Source organism: Thunnus thynnus, chromosome 5, assembly GCF_963924715.1.
Source record: "Thunnus thynnus chromosome 5, fThuThy2.1, whole genome shotgun sequence".
NCBI lineage: Eukaryota > Metazoa > Chordata > Actinopteri > Scombriformes > Scombridae > Thunnus > Thunnus thynnus.
Genome location: NC_089521.1, coordinates 34149502 through 34176289, shown reverse-complemented (window position 1 = coordinate 34176289; position 26788 = coordinate 34149502). Strand labels below are relative to the sequence as shown.

The following is a 26788-nucleotide window of genomic DNA, read 5'->3' as shown; positions in this document are numbered from 1 at the left end:
CAGAAGGAGGACATGTTTCAATGTTCATTTTGGGCTCCCGACTGTTGTTTTAAGACAAACTTGAAAAACTATGAACCCTTTAAGGTATCAGGAGAAAAAAAGTTGGTTCAGTGCAACCCGCCCTTGATTTTCTTTATGTTTTCATATGTTTGCATAACTAATTTTGGAATAACAGGAATTTAACATTAAAATGCAACTCAATTTGAAAAGATAAAATGAAATTAATTAGAATTTCTTGTTTTAGTTCCATCCTTGTTTCCTCTTCTACACTTTTTTCTTTTATTTTTTTGTCTTCTTTCCTTTTTTCCTACATCATCTTTTTTATGTTCTTCTCTGTTTTCATAATTTCCCTCATTCTCATCTTTTATTCCCCTTTTCTTTCCTTCTTCCTTTCTCTTTTTCCTTAATTCTCTAATTTCCTTTCCACATTTACACTAAAATCATTTAACACTGGCTGCATAAATAAATAAATACGAGCTAGAGAGTGAAATAATCTTTAAAATATAATAACGTCAGTGTAGCTGTTCATCATCAGTGTCAGTGGTTGTGTGGAGGAGGTGAGGCCGGTGTGGCTGCGGGCTGTGGGCGGCGCACAGCTTCAGTCTGGCGGCTCCTCTTCAGTCAGTCAGTCGGTGTGGAGGAGAGCGGACGGAGCGGCGCACCGGGACGCGGATCTGTACTGAACCTACACTCAGAGAAAGACCACAGCAGACTAACCGACCGACCGACCGACCGGCAGGCAGGAGCGTAGCGGGGCAGCATGGAGCTGTGAGGGCTGCGGGCCGACCGGGACCTGCTCCCCCCCCCAAAAAAATATCACTGATTTGATTTGTTTATTTACGGCATCCGCGAGCTTTTCCCCCCCAACATGGAGACTACAGGCTGCTGGCTGCTGCTGGCTGCTCACTTCATCCTCATCTGCCAACAAGGTAAGACCTGCTGGCATCCGTGTTTTGTCCTCAGATGACACAGAAACGTTCATATCGGTTCATATGTGAATCGTTTATTGAGACCGTGGTTTTCAACTTGCTGCACCAACTTAAAGGTGATTGATTGCGCAGCAGCTCCAGGTGAGCAGAGAGGGCATCTGTGTCCCAGACAAACCAAAGAAGAAGTAATATAGCCTGTGAATTTGTGTTTTTTGTTACAATTAGAAATCTTCTGCTCTGTTTTATTTCCAGTATTGAACCCGCAGTGCGTAACGCGGTGTGCGTATTTGGAATCATTCAAGGAAACGCATCTAAAAACCTTCTTTTTTAAAATTTTCTGAATATCAAATCCACGTTGTCGTATGACTGCGAGACCTCTGGTGTTTTCTAGTTGATAATCAGCCTCAGAGCTCCTCTCCGGGTCTGTGGGATCGCAGATTAAAATGTTTGAGAGGCGCAGGGCGTCACGTATCAGCTCCAAACCGGAGCTGTCAAGCATGAAAAGAGAAGTTTGGACACGGTAGTCTGACTGGCTTATTAAGAGTGTCAGAGGCTCCATATCTGGCAACAACAACAGCAGTAATCCTATAAGGCCACTTAGAAAGAGATTTAATTATATAGAAAACTGTAAACCAACAGACATCTGTTTTATTTCACACACACTGAAGGATCTTATACCAGTTTTGAGGAAAATAAGGTATTAAGAAAGGCTGGAAACACTTTAAATCCATGTAAAAACTAAACAGGAGGTCAAGTTAATGCCACTCATTTAAGCTCCTGTAGGAATATGGAGGTCTGTGATCAGAAGGAGATAATGAGAGACATTTGTAGTGTTTCTGGAGACTTGTTGTGTCTGCTGTAAGAAAGAATTTCAGGTTTAAGTGGCGACTGTTTCAACCTGTCTGCTCGCAAAAAATGAAGGGATGCAGGTTCAAAAAATAACATACTGAGAAGTCCAGGAGTCTTCAGGTTGCAGGTTTTCCTTCCAGCCAACATGCTTTTCTGTAGTAATGACTCACTCTTCTTATCTGGGCTAATTAGGAGCAAATAAACTTCCTTTTTTCATTGTACAGTAGCTCCAGTCTCCCCTCCTTCCTACTGGGACAGTCGGTGTTGTAGATGTGACTTGAATCAGAAGTGATAATGTTCACTCTGCTCTTGAGTCTTGTGTCTGAATATGTCCAGGTAGCCTTCAGTTATTTCTATAAAACCGTTTTTTTGTGATTTAACAAAAGAAACCAAAGTTGTCAAAGGTTCAAGCAACCAGTCCAGAATCAGTGAAGATGCTTCCAAAGGACTCACAACTCTGTAAAATGTTTTCTGTTAAAGATGTTTTTCTTTAAAATGAGATTACAACATTTTGAGCCCTAATTGGCTTTTTATCAGATACAGAGGCATCAAGAAAAGTCTCAAATGTTAAAGAGAAACGTTGGTATTTTTCCCATCATTTTATGTCTAAGTGACAATTAAACTCTCGCGATATTTCAGAGCGAGACTCGTTTAGACACAACAACAAGCAGACCGATGGTCCTTTCTACAATGTTATCAGACACTTTTATAATAACAATCTGCAAAAGATTACATTACAGCTGTTTACATTACATTACATTACATTACAGCCTGTTTGTGACTGCCAGCTGCAGTGTTCTTGCTCAATACTGGACCGATTCAAAAAAATTGTCTCCATTAGTCACTTAGACACAAAAAGATGAGAAGATACGGTTGAAAAATACTGAAGTTTCCCTTTAAATGTTGTCTAAACATGAGCAGCCGTACATGAACTCACACTAAACAAAATGATTTAACTCTGAATTGAATCAGAGGCTGAAATTTGGTGTCAACACACACATTTCTGTCAAAACCATAAAATATTGGTATTTAGGTTCAGTATCAAGCTGCATGGCTGAACTTGTACCAGTATGACAGGAAGAGTGGACACGTTGTCCTCAAGTGAAAGGTCACTGAACTTATCAGCCTTTAATCGCAGACTTTCAGAACAACAGATTCTTTGTTAAACGTCACAGAACATTTCTTAAACATCTCGTTTCCGATCAAACACAGGATGATGCTGTCTCATGCTGCAGCTAATAATTATTATTTACCATGAGTCAACTTGGTCTTTGGTAAACAATGACCAACATTTTTCACCATTTTCTGATATTTTATAGATGAAAACAGACAATAGACAGATTAATCAATATGAAAATAACCCTACAGACTGCAGTTTAGTAGTTGTTAGAGAACTTTTCACACTCTGCCTCAGGGTCTGTGTGCAGGTGAACGTCTCTGTTGTGTTGTTTTCTGTCAGAGTTCAGAGCTGCTCTGATGACACATCGTTGGCAGCTGGATTCATATTTCTGTTCTGTTTCGGTTCTTCTGCTACTGACACGACTACATTTGTTGTGTTTTTGTCTGCTGCTTTCTGACAGCAGGACTTGAAGCTTAGTGGAGTGAAATTCAGTGATGGAAAGTAACTAAGTACATTTACTCAAGTACTGTATTTAAGTACTGTTTGAGGTACTTGTACTTTACTTGAGTATTTCCATGTGATGCTACTTTCTACATTTCAGAGGGAAATATTGTACTTTCTACTCCACTACATTTATTTGACAGCTTTAGTTACTTTTCAGATGAAGATTTGACACAATGGATAATATAACAAGCTTTTAAAATACAACACATTGTTAAAGATGAAACCAGTGGTTTCCAACCTTTTTGTCTTTTGACGTCTTACAAAAAGCAGTGTGTAGTCGGGGTCACATTTCACATGTCTATGAGTTGTTAACAGCTCCACCAAATAGTGATTTTTCCCTCTAAACTTCTCACATGCTTTCATTTCAATAAATGATCCAATATTTCAGCAAAAATCAAAGATTAGAGAAAAAGTCCAAAAACTGAAAACAGATTTGTGTATCAGAACTTTGTTTTTTCTTCTTTCCTCTCCCATTAATCATCTCACCACCCCTCAGATTTATCTGCTGACCCTTTGGAGGGGCCCGACCCCTAGGTTGGGAATCACTGGACTAAACTAGCTAACTGTATATAAAGTAGTGTAAACTAGCTCCACCTCCAGCAGCTACAACAGTAACATGCTGCTCTAACACTGATGCTTCACTATTAATAATCTAATGATGTCATATATAATAATATATCAGTCAGAGGGACCAAACCACTACTTTTACTGCAATACTTTAACTACATCAAGCTCATAATACTTATGTACTTTTACTGCAATACTTTAACTACATCAAGCTCATAATACTTATGTACTTTTACTGCAATACTTTAACTACATCAAGCTCATAATACTTATGTACTTTTACTGCAATACTTTAACTACATCAAGCTCATAATACTTATGTACTTTTACTGCAATACTTTAACTACATCAAGCTCATAATACTTATGTACTTTTACTGCAATACTTTAACTACATCAAGCTCATAATACTTATGTACTTTTACTGCAATACTTTAACTACATCAAGCTCATAATACTTATGTACTTTTACTGCAATACTTTAACTACATCAAGCTCATAATACTTATGTACTTTTACTGCAATACTTTAACTACATCAAGCTCATAATACTTATGTACTTTTACTGCAATACTTTAACTACATCAAGCTCATAATACTTATGTACTTTTACTGCAGTAGGATTTTTCATGCAGGACTTTTACTTGTAATGGAGTATTTATACATTTCTGTATTGATGCTTTTACTGAAGTAAAGGATCTGAATATTTCTTCCTCTACTGGTGAAATTCTTCATTTTTGTGAATGAAACTCGCCCACATATGGAGTGAAACATGTCGCCTTATTTGGAAGTTTAGGTGTGTTGATTATACTGATGATCAAACCTCATGAAAGCTCAAATTTGCACAATTATTAGCATTTGGTGACTTGAAACATTTGTATGAGGAAAACCTCACAGAAACAAAGTTATAAAATAAATATTTAAATGTTGCTGTATGAGGCTCATTGTCTTCAAAATTCAACCTGACATATTTGGTATCTTCATGATCTCTCGATTTTGAATACGTCTCCTCTTGGTGAGGTTTTTGATCACACAGTGTGCGACAGACCCACCAGTGTGCTCTGCAGGATTGAGGAGCTTTAAGAAGTCAGTGGGAGATGAATCAGGATTTGTCGCCATAAGCCTGAACACTGGAAGGGTTTTCCTGCTCTTATCCTCTGGTTTGCCCTCCCAGCCTTACGGTACAGTCGCAGCATGCCAGAGAGGACACTGATCTGCTTGGTTGAATCTTTTCAGGGGGTGAGACATGAAACAAAGATTAGGGGGGGAGAAGCTGGATGGAGCCAGTTTTTAGCTGAAGAGATGTGAAACCTTTTGTGCCCGGGCCAGTGCGTTTGGATCTGCGCTGCGATGGTTCGGTACCTGCAGAAAGCGCTCCGGGCTCCCTCACGCCTCCTCCCTCCCCTTTTTCATTTGGGGCTTTTTTTTTTTTTTTTTGGAAATGAAGCTTTGATGAAACGTCGGGGCACAAAGGAGGTGCCAGCTCGCTGAGGAGGAGGAGGCAGCGCAGGAATGGTTGATGGTGGAAGAAAAGACACATGAGGAGAAAAACCCAGCACCATCTGTCCGTCCTCCCAAAAGATATTTGTGAATGGGCAGTGCCATCAGTACCCTGCGCTCCGTCTGGGCTCGCGGAGTCGCCGGGCCTCTTGTTGTCTAACAGGGAGTCTGCTGACAGATGGCCGTCACAGTCAGGCAGTCTGTCAGTCAAACACACGCAGGGGTCGGCTGTAGACGGGCACTGAGGATGCCAACGCCGCGCTGAGCTAAATATGACTAATAGTATTTATTGTCTGTCATTTTAATGATAATGTGCTTTTTTTTTTTTTTCTACCCCATTAGTGGCATCGCTTCAGATTAGCAGCCTGTTTGTCCAAAATGTTGCTGCTCAGTGAGACATCTCAACCACTACTGTCCTTCCCTAAAAGCATCTTAAGGCTGAAATGATCTTAAAATCCATCTTAAGAACCTTCTTAAGCTTAAGAGGCGTTTCCCAGAAACATTATGACTGGAGACGCTCTTAGAAATTAATTAAGAAATTAATGAGTAACTACTAAACACTTGTAGGAAGCTGAGAGCATCTTAAGAAGATCCACAACCAAAAACTACGTTTTATTGAAGTTTTTAATGGTTTTGTACATTTTTAAGCCGATAGTCTTATCATGGACACTGATGTTCTTTAAGTTACATATTCATGAAACTTATAGGAACAGCCGTCGCTTCATTTTAGTTTTAATAGGAGCTTCGTTTGCCTCCAACAACAGTTAAATCAAACTTTACTTTGATAATCCAGTTTCCACCCAGGAACATGAATTCTAAAGACTGTTGTCTGTTTACTGCACATTAAGCTTCATTTTCATACTCAACAATTTCAGGTATAAAACATTTATTTGTTTACAACATTTTAGGCTTTGTGATGTGTGTTATTTCAATAAATATCACGGCTTATATCAGTTAAGTTGCTTTAAAATGTATTCAGCATCATCTTTGACACTCCTAACGGCGTGCACGTGCACGTGCACTTAGAAAATGCTCTTCACCGTAAAGATCAATCGTTATTAGGAAACAAGGTCCAGATTACTGTGAACTGTGGATATTCGTGCTCCTCAGAGGATGAATCCTAATGATTTTAGTGAGTTCCTCAGAGTTTCTCTAACGCCGTCATGAAATATCACATCCGTCTCAATCTCAAAGTCATCAGACTAGTCGTAATGTTGCTGGTTCGTGTTTCCTGAAGTTTGTTACCAACGTTCTTACTTCAGAATTACAATAAGTCTCCTTTGTATGTTTAAATAAGAAACCTCCACAATTTTAATAATGAAAGTTAAATTATAGCTTAGCATCCTAATTAGTGTGTAACTTTTATTGATGCTGATTTACTGTGTTGGTGTAAGTGTGTAAGTCTGAGACTTTATTATATCCTCCTTCTCATAGTTGTGTGTGATTTGCAGGTGAACATACTTTTTCTCTCAGGATGTAATTTAAATTGTTCTCGTGTGAGTCTAAGCGGACGTTTTCATCTCAGATCGTTGTTTTGTCGAGCAGATACTGAGACTTTAAAAAATGATTCGGTTTGAAGTGTGTTTGATGGATTGACGGCTGTCTCAGTTTCAACATAGTTATCATAGTTTCTGCTCCACACATTTTTGACCAAATTAAGATTTTCTGGCTCCAGGAATTCAAGATGGAGGCGAGCAGTAAACCCAAACCCTGACGACACACCAGTCAACTTTTTCTACAATCTACAACATAAAATACAGAAAACTAAAACATAAAAGAGACTTATAGTGATATATTTTATATCAATATCAAACAAAAGCCCTTATATCTTAAAGTTCAACTTTACAGCGGCTGAACATCTTGTTTCCTCTCTGCAGTGATGTAGGAGTGTACTCCGGGGTGTGTCGGTACACCGTGATGTCACTGCTGGGTGTGGTTACTGGTGCCTGTCAGAGTTGAAAAAGACGCCACTTTTCAGTCTGGCTGGTTCAGTTACTCTTAAAAATAATACGTGTTGTTTTACATATCAGTACGACACAGAATATTTTGGAAATAGCATCACTGGAGAAGAGTTCAAACTAAAGCTGGGCGCCAAATCATCCTGAAGACCTGAATTTCAATACTGGTACCAAAATGATACTTTATTGGACACGTAGCTTGAGAAATAATACCTTTTCCTCTATAAACTCTTATTTTTATTGAACAAAAGAAGCCATTATTGTCAAATATTAAACACAAGCAGCTGCACAAGAAGTTTGTTTCAGTAAAATACAAACTAAAACTGTAAAAATGTAGTTAAATCAGGAAGGATACTCCGTGTCGCTCCAGTCTTTACCGTCTTTGCTGTTACAGTTTATGGACTCAGTTAAACTTTATTTTGAGAGTTAAATTCTGTCTTTAACCTCATTTGGATTCTGTCTGTCTGTTGAGGAAAGACTGTGGTCACCTCAGATGACCTTTTCCCTCGTTTTAGTCTTTATTTCCTTCTTTTTCTCACCCTTTTCTCTCTTTCTGTCTCCTTTCACTCCTTAATTTTATCCCTCCATCTCCGTCCAAAGCAAGCTTCGGCTGGGCAGCTCGCCGCAGACGTCCCTCGCTGCCCCACTGGTTGTCTGGACATTAAAAAAAAAAAAAAGCAGATTTCCAGTCATGGCAGCGAGGGTATTTGATGACCAGATTAGTGGGTATTAGGCTCAACGGTATTCACTCAGGCATACACAGGGGCCACCGGTTTGAATCCTCCTGAGTCGCCCCTCTTTTTCTCTCCGTTGGCCCTCGGCTGAATGGAGGCCGGGGTTACGTGGGGAAACAACCAGCCGGGTCCTCGGCGGAGGTCAGCTGAGGAGGCCCGTCCGTCCTGCGCCGCCTCCTCGGGCTCGGCCCGGTGAATTATGCTGTCAGAGGGGAGATTTGTTTTGTAACAGTAGGAAAGGGGGCAACTACAAAAAGACAGGAGGTGTAAGGGGGTAGACTGAGGGGAAGGGGGGTGAGGAGTGGGGGGGTGGAGGGGGGGGTGCAGAGCAACAGAGCTGGAGAAAAGAAAGAGGGTGAGGGGTGGTTTCATGTGGAGGGGAGCATTTAAGCGTGACGCATGATGGCACTGCGATTTGTCCCAGTGGCGGTGGCGGTGAGGAGGAGAGGACGCTGTCACACTGAGAAGCTGGAGCTGAAGTGTGGGAGCGCAGTGTGTTAGGAGGGTGGGGGGGGAGGGGTGGAGAGGGGGGGGGGGGGGGGGGGGGTAAACACACACACACACATTCTTCCTCCGACACCTCAAGGCTGGAGGCCTTGCAGAGCGATGGAGCGCAGGTTAAGCAGCACTCCTGCCTTCATTAGTCTTCGTTAACACCCCCCCAGCCTCGTTACCCTCACCACCACCCCCCCTCACCCCCCCGACCCGCTTCATTCCCACTATGTGTCTCCCATCTCCGTTCTCAGGCCTCCTTCCCTTCATGCACTGTAAAAAGACATTCATCCTAACAAGTTGTTTGGTCTCAGATTCTGTTTTTCCTCATTTAGTTCCAAAGCAGGTGGATTGTTGGGAAATTTAGTTTGCGATTGCTCATCTGGAGCCGGTTACACCAGATAAACATGAATAAGTTTGTGTATAAAGTCTTTCCTGAGTTCTAGTGATTTACTAAATAAGGTTGCAGCACTAATAAACATTTTAGTGTTCAATAAGTTTAGTTAATTTAGTTCAATAGGCAACCAACTATGTAAACAGGAAGTGACTGCAGCATCAGACTGTCAGGGAACTTCCAAAAATATCAGTTTTAGGAGCCAAAAGATACAATAAACTTTTTTTTTTTCCACTGTGGCCTCTCCAGGCCTCCGTACTTAGCAAAACATGTAACATGAATAAGATAACTGCACAAGACACTTTACTGCAGGAAATGAAACAAAAGAATCTCATCTGATTGATAAATCAAACCTAAACATGTGTTTTTATGTCTCATATACAGTATGTTGTGTTTCATCTGGTTCCAGCTCTTCACTGGAGCTTTATGACGTTTCCGCTGAGTGAAATATTCAAAACTAGGACTTTAAGATGATTTTATGGCTGCATCATTTCAGCAAAGGGAAATAATCCAGATGTGCATCATTTTATACACATTTTCCCCCAAATTCAGCCCCGAAGATTTGATGTCTTTTGGAAAAGATTTTTGGACAAATTGACGTGTTAAGATGGATTTTGTATGATTTTTTTTTTTTACAGTGCATTTCCTCGGGGGCAGATCTCAGATCTTTTTTTGTTTCTTGCTCTTCAATCTTCTTTAACATTTTTTCTGTCCAGCTCCTTTTCCTCTTTCTCTCTCCACCTCTTAATCTCTCATTTTCTCTCCTCCTTTCACAGCTCCTCTGTGCTGCTGCACATCTTCTGTCACCCTGTTGTCCCACATTTCTCCCCTTTTTCGAGCCTCATGCCTTCATCCTTCTACTGTCTGTCCACCCCCCCCCCCCCCCCCTCCCTCCTCCTCATCCCCCCCTTAGCATTTTTTAATCCTCCTCCTCCTCCTCCTCATTTGTCTCCTCTCTCATTTCTGGGTGGGTGAGGGATGAGGGGTGTTGAGGGTGGGTTTTTTTGGTTCGCCAACCATCTTGTCTCTGCTGGTGTCCTTCTGGTGCTCTGCCACCGCCCTCCTCCTCCTCCTCCTCCTCCTCCTCCTCCGTGCCCACCGCTACTCTGGGCGCTGTAATGGATGACGGGGCAGATCCGGGTGGCCCACGGCGCCTCTGAAAGGGGGGCCCTCTCACACCGGGGCCCATTGCAGCGGAGAACAAGTGGAGCCCCCGTAGAGTAGCTGGTGGAGAGCCATTTGATTTGTCCTCCACTTTTCTCCCTGTTTTCTCCACTCCTCAGCTGCCTGCGAGTGTGTGGTCTCTCCTCCATCCTGGACGCCCGATGGTCCTCGTCTCTCTAGTTGCTGAATGCAAAATCAAAAAAAAAAAAAGGCCAGCGATAAAAAGGCCTGCGTGGAGGACGCGGGTCGGTCAAAGTCCTTCTCAGTAAAAAAAGGCCGATTCGCTGCTTTTTTCTTCCCCATTCAGCGGCTGGTGGAGAGGATCTAAGCAGGTGAATGTAAAGACGCTTTAGGCAGATGTTAGCAGGCACAAAGGGATTCGATGGGCTTCAACAAGGCTTTTCAAGTATTTACAGAACATTTACATTTACATTTCAGGCATTAGTCTGATCCTCTTATCCAGATCAGCTTCCATTGAGTGCAGCAGGAGAATGAGCTTAAATTGCTCGATCACCAACATTACAAGCTAACAGTAGCGGGGGGTTGAGACGTACAGCGACGTGTCAGGACTCCAGAGACTCTAAAGAAAAAAAAAAGATGCTGAGAAGAGACTCAGATATCTTAGATTTTTATAACAGTGTGAAAGACTGAACTAACAAGTGATTTAAAGCTGCATTCATTGATTTTTTTCTGGCTGCTTGGTGGCATAAAAACTCCACAACAAGCTGGAAAAACACCCAGACACAGTATGTCATAATCGAGTCCTGTTTACACATCTAGAAGACACAGAGCAATATTCTTATCCTATTAGAGCGGTGTTTGTACGTCTGATATTTACTCTCCTTTTATCTCCGGTTTGGTCTCCACCTACTCCAGAGAAAAATATGTCTCTTTAGCTGTTGGATGATCCAATATCTTCACCATCTGGTCTCTTAGTCTGTCTGCTGTTTGAGTTACAGCAGCTTATGTTAATACTCATTTGGCAAAAAAAAATGAAAACGAATGTTTCAGTGTGAGACTAGAGATGTAATCAGTTTTCCACACACGATAAATGTTGGTCTGCTTCATTTCAGCACCGTCTGCTGTTTAAAAAGCATGCCTGTCTTCACCTGCAGGCAGTATGTTATGATCTTTGTATTTATATTATTGTCTACAGTAGATTTATGAAGTTTTTTATGTAATCTATGAAAGGGGAAAAGTTTATTTTATTTTTAATTCATTTCATCGGGGGGCGATTTTTTATTTGGCCAGTGACTGGTTTACAGGTACACCATCATAAAATAAATTGTAATTTCTCCTTAAAGTAGCAGTGAGACTCTCTGCAGTATCTCAGAGCATATAGTTGGTGATTTTCTATATTTTTCTTATTGTCAACAAATCTCATGTTGCAGAGTTAAAGAGTAAAAACAGAGAAAATTTCTCCAGGAAGTTTAGTACAAAGTCAAGAGTTCGTGATTCGTGGCACAACAAGCTAGAAGAGCAGACTAAACAGACCTGCATCCTCACATATGTGCGGTGGCGTCTTCCTGTCATGGAAATACTTTCCAAAGAATCAAACCTCCTTTTGAAGCTGTAAACAAACTAAAGTAACCAAACTCTTTAGGGATGAAGGAACGTGTCATCTAGTGCAGCAGTTTGACTCACTGACATGTTCTTTGTATCACTGCAATACAGTTAAAGACTTTTCTTTAATCTGCTCACTAATAAAAGGAATTTATGGTGACTTATGTTTCCCTTGTAAAGTCAAATGATGGAATACATGTAAAGAAAGAGTTGTGCACCTCTGTGTTCTTTCTCAACATTACAGTTTCCAGTCTGAACATCTTATGTTCTTAATTATAAACACACACAACAAAAAAAAACTTCAGAGCAGGTTCTGAAAGCTTCATTTTGACCCAAAGTCTGAGATTCATCGTATATCAGGTGTGTTCGTTCAGAGGTCGACTGTCAGTTTGACCTGCGGTTAAAAAAACTCATTCAGCCCCAGAGGCCGAGGTAAATCTGTCCTCCTCCTGGTCTGACCGGTTCTCTTCATGTCTGCTTCAGGTTGTGTTGACACACCTGAGCTGTGATACAAAGAAAGGAAGGATTTGGAGGAAAACAAATAAAACAGCAGCAGGAAGAAACGAGTGAAAGCTGTTAAAGGTTAAGCTGTTAGTCTGAATTACAGCAGTTACATCTAATTGGAGTCACATTGTCACTGACGGCAGCTGAAACTGATTTTGGGATGAAACCGGTTCTGATGACTTCCAGATGTGCAGCTTGACCCTCAGTTGTGTTTCTGTTGTATGCAGACATGTTAGTGTTGTCATCCTGTTCAGATAGGTTAGGCGTAAAAGTCATTGAAATCTAAAGGCTTCGTCCTCTGTGGAGCAGGAATATTTCACTGAAATCTGTCTGTTATGGTTGCGTACAGGTCACAAGCATATTCTGCTTTTTGTGATCTACTGTCCTTTATTTCCTGTTCTGATGTTAAACATGATCAAAGTTCCAAAACTTGAGGTGAACGTATGTAAAAATGTTGCCTGTAAGACAAAGCTCAGGTCTCATCCCGCCCTGGCAACGTTTTTTTTTTTTTTAACTTTTCCTGAGGAGATGACATCGGCGTGTCGCACATGTCCGTAAATGTCTGTTCTGTAATCTTTGTTGTTTGTGTTGTCCGCTCTCATATTTCAGATCTGATTCAGGCTCCAGTATTTGTTGCTCTGGACAAATGCATGAATTGATCAAATGTCCTGCCTGAACTTTCTGTTGTGCATCCAACACCTTTGCTTTAATCAGCCCAGTATCCAGTGATCTGCAGCTAATTTCTATTTATTTCTATTATCAATTATTAATTCGGTCTAAAATATGTCAGTAAATAGTAAAACATGTCCATCACATGCTCCCAGAGCTGTGATAAACCATGGTTCAGATGTCTTAATTTGACTTATTAACACTCCAAAATCCAAAGATAATTGTTTTATTATCAAAATGTTCACATTTGGGAAGCTGGAGCGGATGGATTTTTACCATTTTTGTTTAAATAAATAGCTTTAACCTCTTTATTTGATAATCATAATTGTTGCCAACTTATTTTCTGTTGATCAATTAATCGTTGCAGCGAGAGGTAGAGAGGTATTAGCATGTAGCAATTAACTAATCGCACTAGACGAGACTGTTTAATGAGATTCACAGTTGTCTGCTGTGTGTTGTTCTTCTTTTCTGTGATGTTTTTATAATTATCCCTCTTCAACACACACACGGTCGCTGTATTTCCATCTGTACGTACAGCAGACGGATGTTTCCCCACATCTCTCTTCTTGTTACCGGCTGCTGTATGTGGTGCTGTAGCCGTGGGTGGGATGTTGGGGATGTTGGAGGCAGCTGGTGGTGGTGGTGGGCGGTGGGCGGGGGGGGGGGGGGGGGGGTTGAACAGCAGGAGGTCGGCACCAAACTGCTGCATCTGGAGCGCCAGGAGCTGAGTTAGAGAAGATATTTTTAGGGACAAAGTACAGTTCACCTCCACACAAATCATAAAATATGTTTTTCTCCTCGTTAGGATCCCAAAATATGAATAAATTCAAACTGAAATCAAATGTAAACAAGCTTGTTTTTTGAGATTTGTGACAATGATCTCATGAGGAGAGAAAACATGAATAAAAGTAGATAAAATATGATTTACAGTCAGATAACGATGAGGAGGACGTGTCTGCTGTCATTAGTTTAAATTTCTAACGAGGGAAAATCCAGCAGAAGTGTGTCAAGGTTAAAGAAGGACAAAGTGTAAAATCCATAATTTCCTCAGTCCGCCCCCCAACCCCGCCCCTCCTCCCCCGCTGTTAATTCAATTAGGTCATCTCTCAAAATAGTCGTGCATCCCCAAGGCACCGTAACAAAATGTCCGTCTGTTAATGAGTCGGTGATCGTGCTGATGTTCGCCCGGTTACACTGAAGCAGTGCGGTGGACTCACGCAGGTGAAAAAAAAGCAATTAGTGCTCGGCTGCAGACCTGCGACTCCTGCTGCGACCTGCAGATGATGCAGCGCTGACATCATCTGGAGCTGCTTGGCGGCGGCGGCGGCGGCGGTGGCGTCCTGCTGGGAGACGGAGAGGACAGGTGAAGGGTTGTCTGAACAGAGGGCTCAGTCTCTGCTCTTCAGGAGACACTTTGAATTAACCCTTTAACTGGTGTTTTTTTCATTTTTAACCCGTTGACTAAAAATCACAAACATTTTTGAGATTGATTTCCTTCCTTTGAGACTTTCTGTTAATAGTACAATATGCACATTGCCGTAGACCTCCGTTGTGTCTGAAATCTATTAAAAACACGTTAATGAGCCAAACTGCTGCAGTGGTTACTTTAGTTTGTTTAGAAATGGCTCCAAAGACTAATAACAGAATAAGATTTTCAGTCTCAGGAGAGTTGTTCCTTGTACAGCAGACGCCACTGAGCATGTGCAGGAACGTGGTTCTGTTTACAGCTTTGCTAGCTCGTTATGCTACATATCACAACCTCTTGACTTTTTACTAGAGTATAAATTTCTCAGATAACTTCAGTACAAAGTAACTAAAGTAACCGCAGTCTTCATAATGAAGGAACATGTCACCCAGTGCAGCGGTGTGACTCACTGACGTGATTTTAATAAGATATATCAGCTTTGATACACACACAATACTTATTAGTAGATCAGTTCATTGATGGTTTGGATCCAAACATGAGATTTGTTGACAAGAAGGAAAAATATAGAAAATCACCAGAATGATCCTTTTAAAGATTGTTTTAAAGAAGTTAAGCTCCACTGTGAAGAAATATTGTTCAACGTTAGAAACGATAGTTTGGGGTTTTGTAGCATTTTCTTTCATCTTTTCAAATTTATTTATATTTTGCTTTTATAAGAAACAAGAAAAAGAAGATCCTGGTAAAAGACTGAAGGTGAAGACATCATTAATAAAAGTGATCAGCAGTTTGAAGGACTCTTTGGTTCCTTTTCAGACTTTATGTGCAATTTGTCGACATTGTTACCAAATTTAATAAACATCCAAATGAATTTGAATAAAAACTGAAACGTTGTCAAGAATCTAAAGTCCAGTTGTCTTGACTTGATACATCTACATATGCTGCTGTCAGCCAATCAGGCTCCAGCGACTGATGCTGCCTTCACTTTGTCAGAGAAAGAGAAACAACCAGACAGTTTCTACAAGTTTACATGTTTTTTAATTTCACAATTTTGTAGATTTTTTTATTCATAAAGTTACAAGAAATGAAACAACTTATACATCAAGAAGTAACGAAAAAACATTCAAACTTGATGGAAGCAAACGTCACAAAACATGAATTAGAAACCTGTGAAATAATCAGTAGTTATACAGACCTGCAACGAAACTTTTTGTTTGTTTGTTTTCCGCCGTTTTACTTTTCATCTGTGAAGTTAAAATCATCCATAAACTTCGCTTTGCTAAGTTGAAAATAACTGTCAGCATCTGTGGATTTGTTGGGTGTTTACTGACTGTGTTCCCCATTTGGCAGCTCGTAAATCGTACATGACTTGAATGCAGCTTTAGTCCCCAAATTCATTCAGTAAATAATCTTTTAACTGGACTACATGTTGAGACAGACATCACTGACAACATAATTCTCATCTTTAGCCTGAGCTGAAGAGTAAATAGAGTTGTAAAAAGTTTATAAGATAGGTAGGATGGCTTCTCACACACACACACACACACACACACACACACTTCCTCCCTCATTGTCTTTCCTGTGGGATACAGCTTTGGCAGTCTCCTTCGTCCATTCAGCTCCAGTGTTTAATTAAGTCGTTTTTCTGTTAGAGAAGCTTTTCTAGGAGCCTCTGACAAACTGTTTCGTCACCGTGTGTACGATTAGATTAGAAACACGTCTGCTGGAACCAAAACAGCTCCGCTTGGAACAGACGCTTTATACATGAGGAAATGTGGGTGAAGAAGAAGAAGAAGGAAACTCTCTGCTTTCCTCACTGATGAGCAGATATTCAGTATAGAAACACACGAGAATAAAGGTCTGTAGCAGCAGTAGAAAGACCTGTTGGATCGGTGAACTTTGGACTTGTTGACAATAAGAAAAACATAGAAGAAGAAGTGTCAGGTTTATGAATGACTCTTTTGAAACAGAACATAGTTATTGTAGTTGACCGTGAACTTTTACTGCCACGTGTTTCTCAGCGTTTTTCTGTTTCACGCACCGGATCCTCGTTATGATAGATAATCTGTTGTCATCCACATGTTTTAGTGTTCAGAGAGTGTTTTTTTTTGGCTGATAAAATGCTGATTTTCATGTTTAGACTGAACTCAGACACACAGATATCGCTGCAACTAACGATTACTTTCATGATTTATTAATCTGCAGAGTATTTTCTTCACTAATCGATTAATCGTTCTGTCCGTACAATGTCATAAAATAGAGAAACATGCTTGTTATGTTTTTACACCTATTCATTGATCTTATTCTTTTCATTGTTTTTGCATTTAATTGTTTTATTATTACTATTATTGTGCATCTTCTATTGTTACCTCTGTGCTCCTCTTTGCCTTATTATTATCTGCCTTGTTTGGCTTTATTTTCCTTTGTAAAGCACTGTGTAACATTGTTAAGAAAAGTGCTATATAAATAAAGTTTATTATTATTATTGTTGTTATAATTTCTCAAAGTTCAAAGCGACACCTTCAAACATCTTGTTATGTCAGATCAACAGTCTAAAATCCAAAGATGCACAGAAGAAGCTTCAAGTTTTTACATTTGAGAAGCTGCAACGACTGAAAATCATTGCAGCTCTACACACAGATGTTGTTGCATGTTGTTAGAGCTCATGTTCGACACTCGATGGGTCCAATAAACACTTTGTCACAATCTGTGTCAGACTGAACGATATCGGTTTGAGGCCGTCAGATTGTGGGATGGATGTGCGGTGAATCATAGCGTTATGACATCATCAGCTCGTCTCCATCTGCGGCTCTGATGTTGCAGCAAAGTCACATAAAACGTTTGTTTTTTGGTTTGTGTGTGTGTGGACGTTTTTCGGCCGGTGTATTCTGTGTCATTTCATGTCGTATTCTAACTGGTTGGTTTGTATTTCTGGGTTGTTGCGTCTCTGGTCATCAAATCTCTGAATCTATTATTGGTGGATGAGTTTCACGGTGAGATCCGTGACGCTGTTTTGGATCGACGACCAAAGATTTCACCACATTTTTCTCTCACGATTCTCAACTTTTGTCTCAGAAAAGCCCAAAAATTGCACAGCGTCAAGGAGCCTTTTTCCCAGATGGCACCTCTTTACATCCCAGTATGTGATATTATGTGGGCTGTGCAGTGACGGCTAATCACAGGTTTAAAATGCATGTAATAGCCGTATTTTGTCAACACAGTGCTGCAGACTCTTGACACAAGAAGACACAAATTCTGCACATTCTCATGTATATATTTATATTCTGGGGCTCTACTGGAATATCTTTGCATGATTTACAGTGTAAAACTCCTTATTTATCTTCTACTTTAGACTTGCATGTGTTTGGTCAGATTGAACCTATTCGTGCTGAAGTTTCCTCACATTATCAGGTTGTTTAGGGTCACCGTGATTACGGTTGGAATCAAACTCATAACAGTTTGATTGGCGGTAAAGTTTCTGTAAACATGATGCTACCTGGACGCCACTCTGTTTACTCATTACCTACTGTAGATGCTTCGCTTATTTAGGAGCAGTTCTTCCTGCCACTGAAGCGACACGTGTGATTCATAAGAGCTCTACTCACCGGTTTCCCCTCAACATACGCACCCCGCCGCTTTGATCTGTGATGGATGTCAACAGGACTCAGGAGCCACGTTACATATATATATATATATATATATATATATATATATATATATATATATATATATATATAGTACTGTACGTTTAGCGCTTCCAAATGTTCTTGTCTTTAATAATTTGCTGCTGTGCCAAGACGTAATAAATCATTATTTATGTTCTGCTCTGCAGCAGCTCAGACACAAAGCTGAGGCTGAAATAGCTCACAGAAAAGGGTTTTAAATAAATAAAACATCTCTGAGATGGTTGTGTTGGAGCCGTCCCTTTCTCAATTCCCCCCCCTCCTTTAAATCTTCCTCTTCCTGTAAACAAGTCGCTGTGAGTGGGAGCTCTTTGTTTAAACATCCCGGGCCCTCTCTCTGAGTGTTTGGAGCTGCTGGCTGCGAAGGTGACGGCCGGGCACAGGAACAGAGAAGGAGGCAGTCTGAAGGTTCGGGCTGCAGGGTTTGGTTTGAGATTGATGCAGCAGCAAGCAAGCAAGAGGTTGGCACGGAGCGAACAGCGGGCAGGTACCCAGCAGACATTTAGAGGTTGAATAGGTGTTGATGGGACCGCCTGCGTCAGCGCTGAGAAATGGTGTAAACACAACAAAAGGAGTGAAAGCTGAGTGGACATCTGCAGTCATTTAGTGTTTTTATGGAGTCAGGACCTGAACATTTGTCTGTTTCCAAAAAGCTGTTTTACTGGGTTTCAAAAGCTGTTTTTTTTTTTTTTTAATACATTTCTACAGACCAAACAGTAACAACACTGTACTCTGTAATCTCACCTGATAAAGGTCTTTTCACTGAAACTGGTTGGTCGAAACTGAAATATCTGGACAAATATTTGCTGTAAAATCTAATCCAGACATTCATTTTTCTCTGGAAGATGAATCCATCTGACTTTTGTGATCTTCTGACTTTTCTTCTAGCAGCACTAGTGCTGGATAAAAAAATGTATTTTCCGATTAATCGCGATTCTTATTTGAATGATCCAGTATCGATCTTTACTCAGTGAAGATGTACATGTGCACTAAATGTTATGTGTGTTTATGTGTTCAGTTAAAACTGCATGATGTGTAAAATGTTATTACAACAAAAAGCTTATTTTAACCCTCCTGTTGTCTTCCTGTCGACCATGCAACTTTTGTCCTCCCGGGTCAATTTTGACCCGAGAGGACAAAAGTCCACAGATGCTATAAATTTTAATAAAACACCCAAAATTCAATGAAAGTAGTGATCATTACTTTTACTTGCAAAGTGTGTGGTGTGGAACAATCCATGTGATTTTCAGGCAATTAGATGAAAGAAATCCATATTTCTGACATAAAAACATTTGAAAACAGGTCGAATTTGACCCGAGGACAACAGGAGGGTTAAGTCATAAAATAATGTAGATGATAACTGGCTTTATTAGCTGTCTGGAGTCACGACAGTCCTGTAAACTGTGACTCATAGTTAGCTGTAGGGATGGCAGGTCCGACTCTTTATACTGACTCGAGTTTTTATGAATAGAGAGAGTCGGGTTTTCAAGCCTGGGGAACCTCTCACAGGCCCCGACTAGTACAAATAAATGAAGTATTTCTCTTGGAGAATGTTTGTGATTTGAATAAAGGTGATAGTCCATATATCAGACTGTTGAATTTCATAATTGATCAATCAGAATCGAGTAGGAGTAAACTACTAAAAAAGGACAAAGTAAAATTGATGGAGGGTTACTGACTGTGGCGTTGAGCTTGTAGGTGAGTGATTCATGCAGCCTGAATCAGACCTGCAGCTCCAGGCTGGGAGAGCGAGGACTGAGTTGAAACAAGCGCCAACGTGGTTGCTTTTCTAAGAGATTCATACAGTAATTCACTGCCGAGTCAGTAGAGAGAGTTGTTCGTTAGCTAGCAGCTGTCTTTATATATCAGACTCGTCAACACAAATACAAACAGTGCAGATGAGTTAATGAACAGACTTTCACTTTCTGCTGTTTGTCCTCACACTGTGTTGACTTTAATGTGTGCTTTACAAAAAATTCAGGGATGAAGGAACACATCTCCCAGTGCAGCGATGTGGCTCATTGATGTGTTTTTACTAGTTTTGGACAATAATTAACAATAAGAAAAACATAGAAAATCACCAGAATTATCCTTGAAGAAACATCTGCAGGTTAAAGTGAGCTAATAAAATACACCTTTTCTTCTTCTTTTTCTTTAAAGACTGACTACGAACAGACTTGCAGAGATTAGAAACAACCCATAATGCAACACTCTCTGTAAGAGCTGAATATCTGATCTGAACATCTTAAAGTCCTCCACCTTTTTCAAACATGATTTTCAGAGAAAATATCTTATATAATCGGGTCAATACGGTATTTCTCTGATCAACAAGACAAATGTGTGAGTCAAGAAAATGCTTCTTTCTTATTGTCCAGATGACACCTTACAAAAGTAGAATAAAAACAAAACAAAACATGAAAAAAAACAGATTATACACAAACATGGCGGCTAACTGAGTGTTTGGCTGCAGCCCAGAGAGGCTGGTGATGGAAACTGTAGACGGTCAGATCCATTATTCATTGGCTCTCCCCCCTGGGACAGATCATTTGTTTCTGACCACAGATACAAGTCACACATGAGTGCATGCACACACACACACACACACACACAAAGCTGTTGGAGGGCTGTTCAGTCTTATCACAGTTCAGTGTAGTGAAGCTGGTGTTAGAAGATGCAGAGCAGAGATGATACACTGCAGTTAAAGGTTAAAACCATGACCACACATACACATACACACACACACACACACACACACACAAACACATAGTGAGCAAAGTGAGTGTGTTGACAGACAGGTGGGGGCCAAACCCCAACCTAGATTTACAGAGACAAACCTATGAAGTGTTCACGTTATATGATGTAATAGTTAAAGTTTCTTGCTTTTTATAAAAGTAAAATATTTGAAAAGATTCATATTAAAGGAAATTCTACAAAACTCCAAACTATCATTTCTATTATTGAACAGTTTTTCTTTCAAGTAGAGCCCAACTTCTTTAAACATTCTTTAACCCTCCTGTTGTCCTCGGGTCAAATTCGACCCGTTTTCAAATGTTTTTTATCAGAAATATGGATTTCTATCATCTAATTGCCTGAAAATCACATGGATGGTTCCACACCACACACTTTGCAAGTAAAAGTAATGATCACTACTTTCATTGAATTTTGGGTGTTTTATTAAAATTTATAGCATCTGTGGACTTTTGTCAAAATTGACCCGGGAGGACAAAAGATGCATGGTCGACGGGAAGACAACAGGAGGGTTAAAGGATCATTCTGGTGATTTTCTATATTTTTCTTCTTGTCAGTAAATCTCATGTTTGGATCCAAACCAACAATGAACTGATCTACTAACAAGTATTGTGTGTGTATCAAAGTCTGATATATCTTATTAAAAACACGTCAGTGGGTCACACCGCTGCACTGGATGACTTGTTCCTTCATTATGAAGAGTTTGGTTTACTTTAGTTACTTTGTACTGAAGTTATCTGAGAAATTTATACTGCAGTAAAAAGTCAAGAGGTTGTGATATGTAGCATAACAAGCTAGCAAAGCTGTAAACGGAACCACGTTCCTGCACATGCTCAGTGGCGTCTGCTGTACAAGGAACAACTCTCCTGAGACTGAAAATCTTATTCTGTTATTAGTCTTTGGAGTCTTATGTAGTTTTCTATATAGTAAACTAAATATCTTTGGGTTGTGGACTGTTGGTCAGGGCAGGAGAAGACAGTGATCGACATGTTTCACCATTTTCTGACATTTTATAGACCAAACAACTAATTGATGAATCGAGAAAATAACAGACAGAGTAACTGATAATGAAAATAATAGTTAGTTGCAGCCCTAGACTTCCTAACTCTGATGTCCGTTGCCAATAAACCTCCATAAATAGACAAAAACACCCTTCAGAACTTGCCTGAGTATCATCAGAAGTAATCCAGTGATAGTTGTCTGTGCATCTATGGCTACACTGCAACTGCTAATAGCTAATTTGGCATATCTGATGGCGCCAATTTTCCAAAATGTGAACAAATATGGGCTAAAACCTGGACTCGATCATGTAGCTGACATTACAGCAGCTCCATCTAATGAGATTTTAAGGGGTCTTGCTGTCCTGATGGTCTTATTTTTTCTATCATCATCGTTTTGGTTGCTAATTAGACCTGAATGTTTCCATCTGTCAGTTTATCAAAAGCACATTTGTAGTAGAAGGAAAAAAAAACTCAAGAGATCCACTTTAAAATACAAGGACGTCGTTCTGGATGGGATTTAAATTACAGGAGGAGCAGCGAGTTCACTGTAAAAACACTAAGTCGTTGCAGATGTAATTATTACCAGAGTGGAGGGTGAAGAATTACTCCAGACTGGATTAAACCTCCCCATGAGACATAAATCCCATTCGAATGGGGGCTTTAGATAACTTGTTTGTCATGCATCAACCTGTTGAAAGACTCGAGTCAAGTTAAATAAGACGCTTCATTTGAGGATCCGTGCACGGGCGGTTTTTTAAAAAAAAAGTTTTTAATTGTCTGCCAAATATTTTTTTTCTTTTACATATTTTCATCTGAGTGGAGCTGCTGGAATCTGTTTTCCTGTCTTCATTCCTGGCGTGCAATCTTCATGTGAAATCATCCTCCCGGCAGCTCTGCGTCTTTCATGTTTCAGCCTCCTTTTAGGGCTGATGGACTCAGCCTGTAGATAATCCACAGCTTTTGTTCTTTGCCATTTATAGTTAAAAAGGGGAAGATGAGAGCGGCCGATCGATGAGGGAAAAACCTCAACCCGGAGGTCTCTCTGTTCGGCTGATGAATTTAGTTTTCCGAAGCTGGATCTCCCCGTGTGTTACAGCTCCAAGCAGCACTTTGGAAGATTTTTAAGTGGTAACGCTGGACTTTTCATTTGTCTAAATGCCTGCAGCGCTGTGGCGAAGCGTTTTGATTACCTTGTTGGTGGTCTTCTGGTGGATTTCTGGAGTTTTTATGGAGGATCTTCTGTGTATAAATCTAACAGAAGTACTTTGATGAATCACTCCATCTGCTGTCTGAACTTCACAAAGGTCAAACTCTGTTTCACCACCACTACAGACCAAAGACAGTTTGGAGAGTTCTGCTGCCGTTACTGTGGTTGTGGTGGGGCTGAACATATTTACAATCAAGCAACGTATCATCATACGAAAACAACAGCTGTCATGCTATCACCTTTATTCAGCTGTCATGCACCCTCATGGCCGACATCAAAGCTCTTCAAATCTTATTAATGGAGCAATAATTTCCAAAATGACCACCAGCTCACTTATTAGAGGACCTGAATTTAGAGACTGATTGATACTTTACTTGAGTATTTCCATGTGATGCTACTTTCTACATTTCAGAGGGAAATATTGTACTTTCTACTCCACTACATTTATTTGACAGCTTTAGTTACTTTTCAGATGAAGATTTGACACAATGGATAATATAACAAGCTTTTAAAATACAACACATTGTTAAAGATGAAACCAGTGGTTTCCAACCTTTTTGTCTTTTGACGTCTTACAAAAAGCAGTGTGTAGTCGGGGTCACATTTCACATGTCTATGAGTTGTTAACAGCTCCACCAAATAGTGATTTTTCCCTCTAAACTTCTCACATGCTTTCATTTCAATAAATGTTCAAATGATCCAATATTTCAGCAAAAATCAAAGATTAGAGAAAAAGTCCAAAAACTGAAAACAGATTTGTGTATCAGAACTTTGTTTTTTCTTCTTTCCTCTCCCATTAATCATCTCACCACCCCTCAGATTTATCTGCTGACCCTTTGGAGGGGCCCGACCCCTAGGTTGGGAACCACTGGACTAAACTAGCTAACTGTATATAAAGTAGTGTAAACTAGCTCCACCTCCAGCAGCTACAACAGTAACATGCTGCTCTAACACTGATGCTTCACTATTAATAATCTAATGATGTCATATATAATAATATATCAGTCAGAGGGACCAAACCACTACTTTTACTGCAATACTTTAACTACATCAAGCTCATAATACTTATGTACTTTTACTGCAATACTTTAACTACATCAAGCTCATAATACTTATGTACTTTTACTGCAATACTTTAACTACATCAAGCTCATAATACTTATGTACTTTTACTTTAGTTGGATTTTACATACAGGACTTGTATGTACTTTTGCTTTGCTGTATTTGTACTTTTACGAAAGTAAAGTATCTGTGTAGTTGCTGCTTGGTCACAATAACCTCCATTTCAAAAGAAATGTGCCTGAACAGACTTTTCACTTTTACTGAATGGTTTTACACAAAACAACAAAAACAAGGATGATAAAAGATGGATGATAGAAGGTTTGTGACAGAAAACAGCCTTTTTTTGTTTTCTGTTATTTGTAATTGAATAATTAGTTGATTTTACTGTGGTATAAAGTCATGTAGTGGTTTTCCTACAGTAGCTCCCGGTAGACATGTTATGACAGCAGAGGTGTTCTGCTCTGTAGTTTTTCTCTCTCTATCTGCTGACAGATCAGGCCGGCGGTCAGACCTCTGAAGTGTAAAACACTCCAGCTGTTCAGAGTCAATGTCAAATTCATAAGCCTAATAAGTTTCCAGGGTATATTTATGCCCTGAGTTTAGTCTGCTAGGCAGAACACAGAATACAAATTCCACCTCCCGTCACCCAAGTCGTGTTGGATTTGGACATAATTAGTTTTTTCTTGGTGTTTTATGAGGCGTCTGCTGACAGTCTTGCCATAATTCAATGTTTTTACGTCCTCCTTCATTCTAAGAAAGCTTCAGTATTTGGCACAAATTTTGCAAGAGCAAATAAAGCGTATAATTTGGCATAAATCTTTAGCCGATCTAGCAGCATGTCTCTACCGATGACATCGTCAGTCGGTCAGACAGACAGACTGAAATATCTCCTCTGACTCTTCCTCTACCTGCCACCAGCTGGTAAAAGTCTTCACTCATCCTAAATAAATTACTTCTACATGTACTAGATGGATTAGTGGTCCCAAATTATGTATTCAAACTACTTTGGTGATCTCGCCAAAATAAAACAGAACACCCCACACGTCTCAACCTCGACACAATGAAGTGAAATAAAATGCTAATTCAGTCGTCAGACGAGTAAAACTTTGATTCCTGCTGCACATTTTCCAGGTTTTAGACTAAAAAGGTGAGTAAACTGTTGTGGATTATCATTTAAGACCCTGCGAGCTGATTTTCATAGAAATTGTATATTAAACCAACCTGGAAAGTGAATGAAATCAGCTGAAAAACTTACTATACCTTTTTGAAAAATAAAATCTGGTTTGATTTGTAGTAAAGGAGCTAAAACATGAACCACACTGGCATGACGCCACCATTTTGGGTCTTTAAAAAGATATAAAAGCCCAGACTGTCCACAGATTAACCTGCCGCACCCTTCCAGTCTTAGTGGTGGGTATTACTCAAACCGCCCCCCCACCCTCCTCAGACCCTCGTCCTGCTGGCATTCGGGGTGGATGTGTGTGGGGGGCGGGGGGTTGTCACACATTCTGGCATGGGCACCCGTTCTCACCCCCGCAGCCTGTGGACGTCCCGGCTCTCCCAGGGCTCGGCTAATCCTCTTATTCAGCGTCCGGCTGGAGGCTGCGGGGCTCCCACAGACCGGAGCGCAGAGCCGGCCACTCTCCGCTGAATAAACACACTGACACAGTTGTGGTCTTTTTCTCTCCGTACAGACGCTGAGCAAGAGTTCTCCATAGAATCTATTCTACTCATTCACTCTTTTCCAGTAGAACATAAGCATGTACCCCCAACCCCCTTTTCTGTCCTCAAGACATGAATTACATCCTCCTCCCTCCCCACCACCACCACCACCACCACCACCACCACCACCACCACCACCACCACCCTTCTTCTCCTCGATCACCCTCCTCCCATCCTCACTTCCTTCTCTCAGTTTACATCAGCCTTTCTCTGCTGCTCATGATTTCGCTCCTTCAATGAAACTTTTTATCCTCATTTCCGCAGAAATAAATGAGAGTCAGAGCAGGAAATTGTTCTTTAAATGTCAACAAACAGCAGAGTAATGATGCTTTGTGTTGATGCCTGTAGTAGAGGGGCGATACCTGACCTTGAACCATAGGATTTGCCAAAAAAGCTGAATTTTAATATTAGAGCTGCAACTAAAGATTATTTTCATTATCTATTAAATTGACAATTATTTTCTCAATTAACCGATTAGTTGTTTGGTCTTGCTGATTCCTCAAATGTCTTGTTTTGTCCACAGCTCAAAGATATTCAGTTTACTGTCATAGACGACTAAAGAAACCAGAAAATATTCACATTTAAGAAGCTGAAATCAGAGAATTTTTACTTTTTTTTTCTTAGAAAATGAGTCAAAACAATTAAACAATTATCAAAATAGTTGTCAGTTACTTTAATAGTTGGCAACTAATCAATTAATCGACTAATAGCTTTAATTAAAATGACATTAGAGGCTACTTCCTGATCACTCATTGTCACACCCCCCATCAACAATGTACTTATTTTGTAATTAAAAGTAGATCATTAGTACAAGTTCACCGTCATCATTCAACAGTAAAACAAGACTAAGCGTCTACAGCCGCTAACATCTCTGTGAGGTTTTATTTAAAGGATAAATGTGGTGAACAAATATCATGTTTGGAGCCAAACCAACAATGAACTGATCTACTAACGAGGATTGTGTGTGTATCATACACTGTAATTAAAGATGGTCGT

At 40.1% G+C, this 26788-nt stretch overlaps 1 protein-coding gene across 4 annotated transcripts in view; it reads left to right on the top strand.

Annotated features, from left to right (window-relative positions):
* Window positions 1-568: 568 nt before the first annotated feature.
* The window catches only part of ptprz1a (protein tyrosine phosphatase receptor type Z1a), a 113173-nt gene continuing 86953 nt past the window's right edge, over window positions 569-26788 (top strand). For 2 of the 4 annotated variants that reach the window (XM_067590895.1, XM_067590894.1), the window contains exon 1: window positions 569-929. In XM_067590895.1, the coding sequence (XP_067446996.1) occupies window positions 869-929 (61 nt within the window). In that variant the 5' untranslated portion in view covers window positions 569-868. The remainder of the gene's footprint in view (window positions 930-26788) is intronic. The other 2 variants (XM_067590896.1, XM_067590897.1) reach the window with 2 other exon arrangements.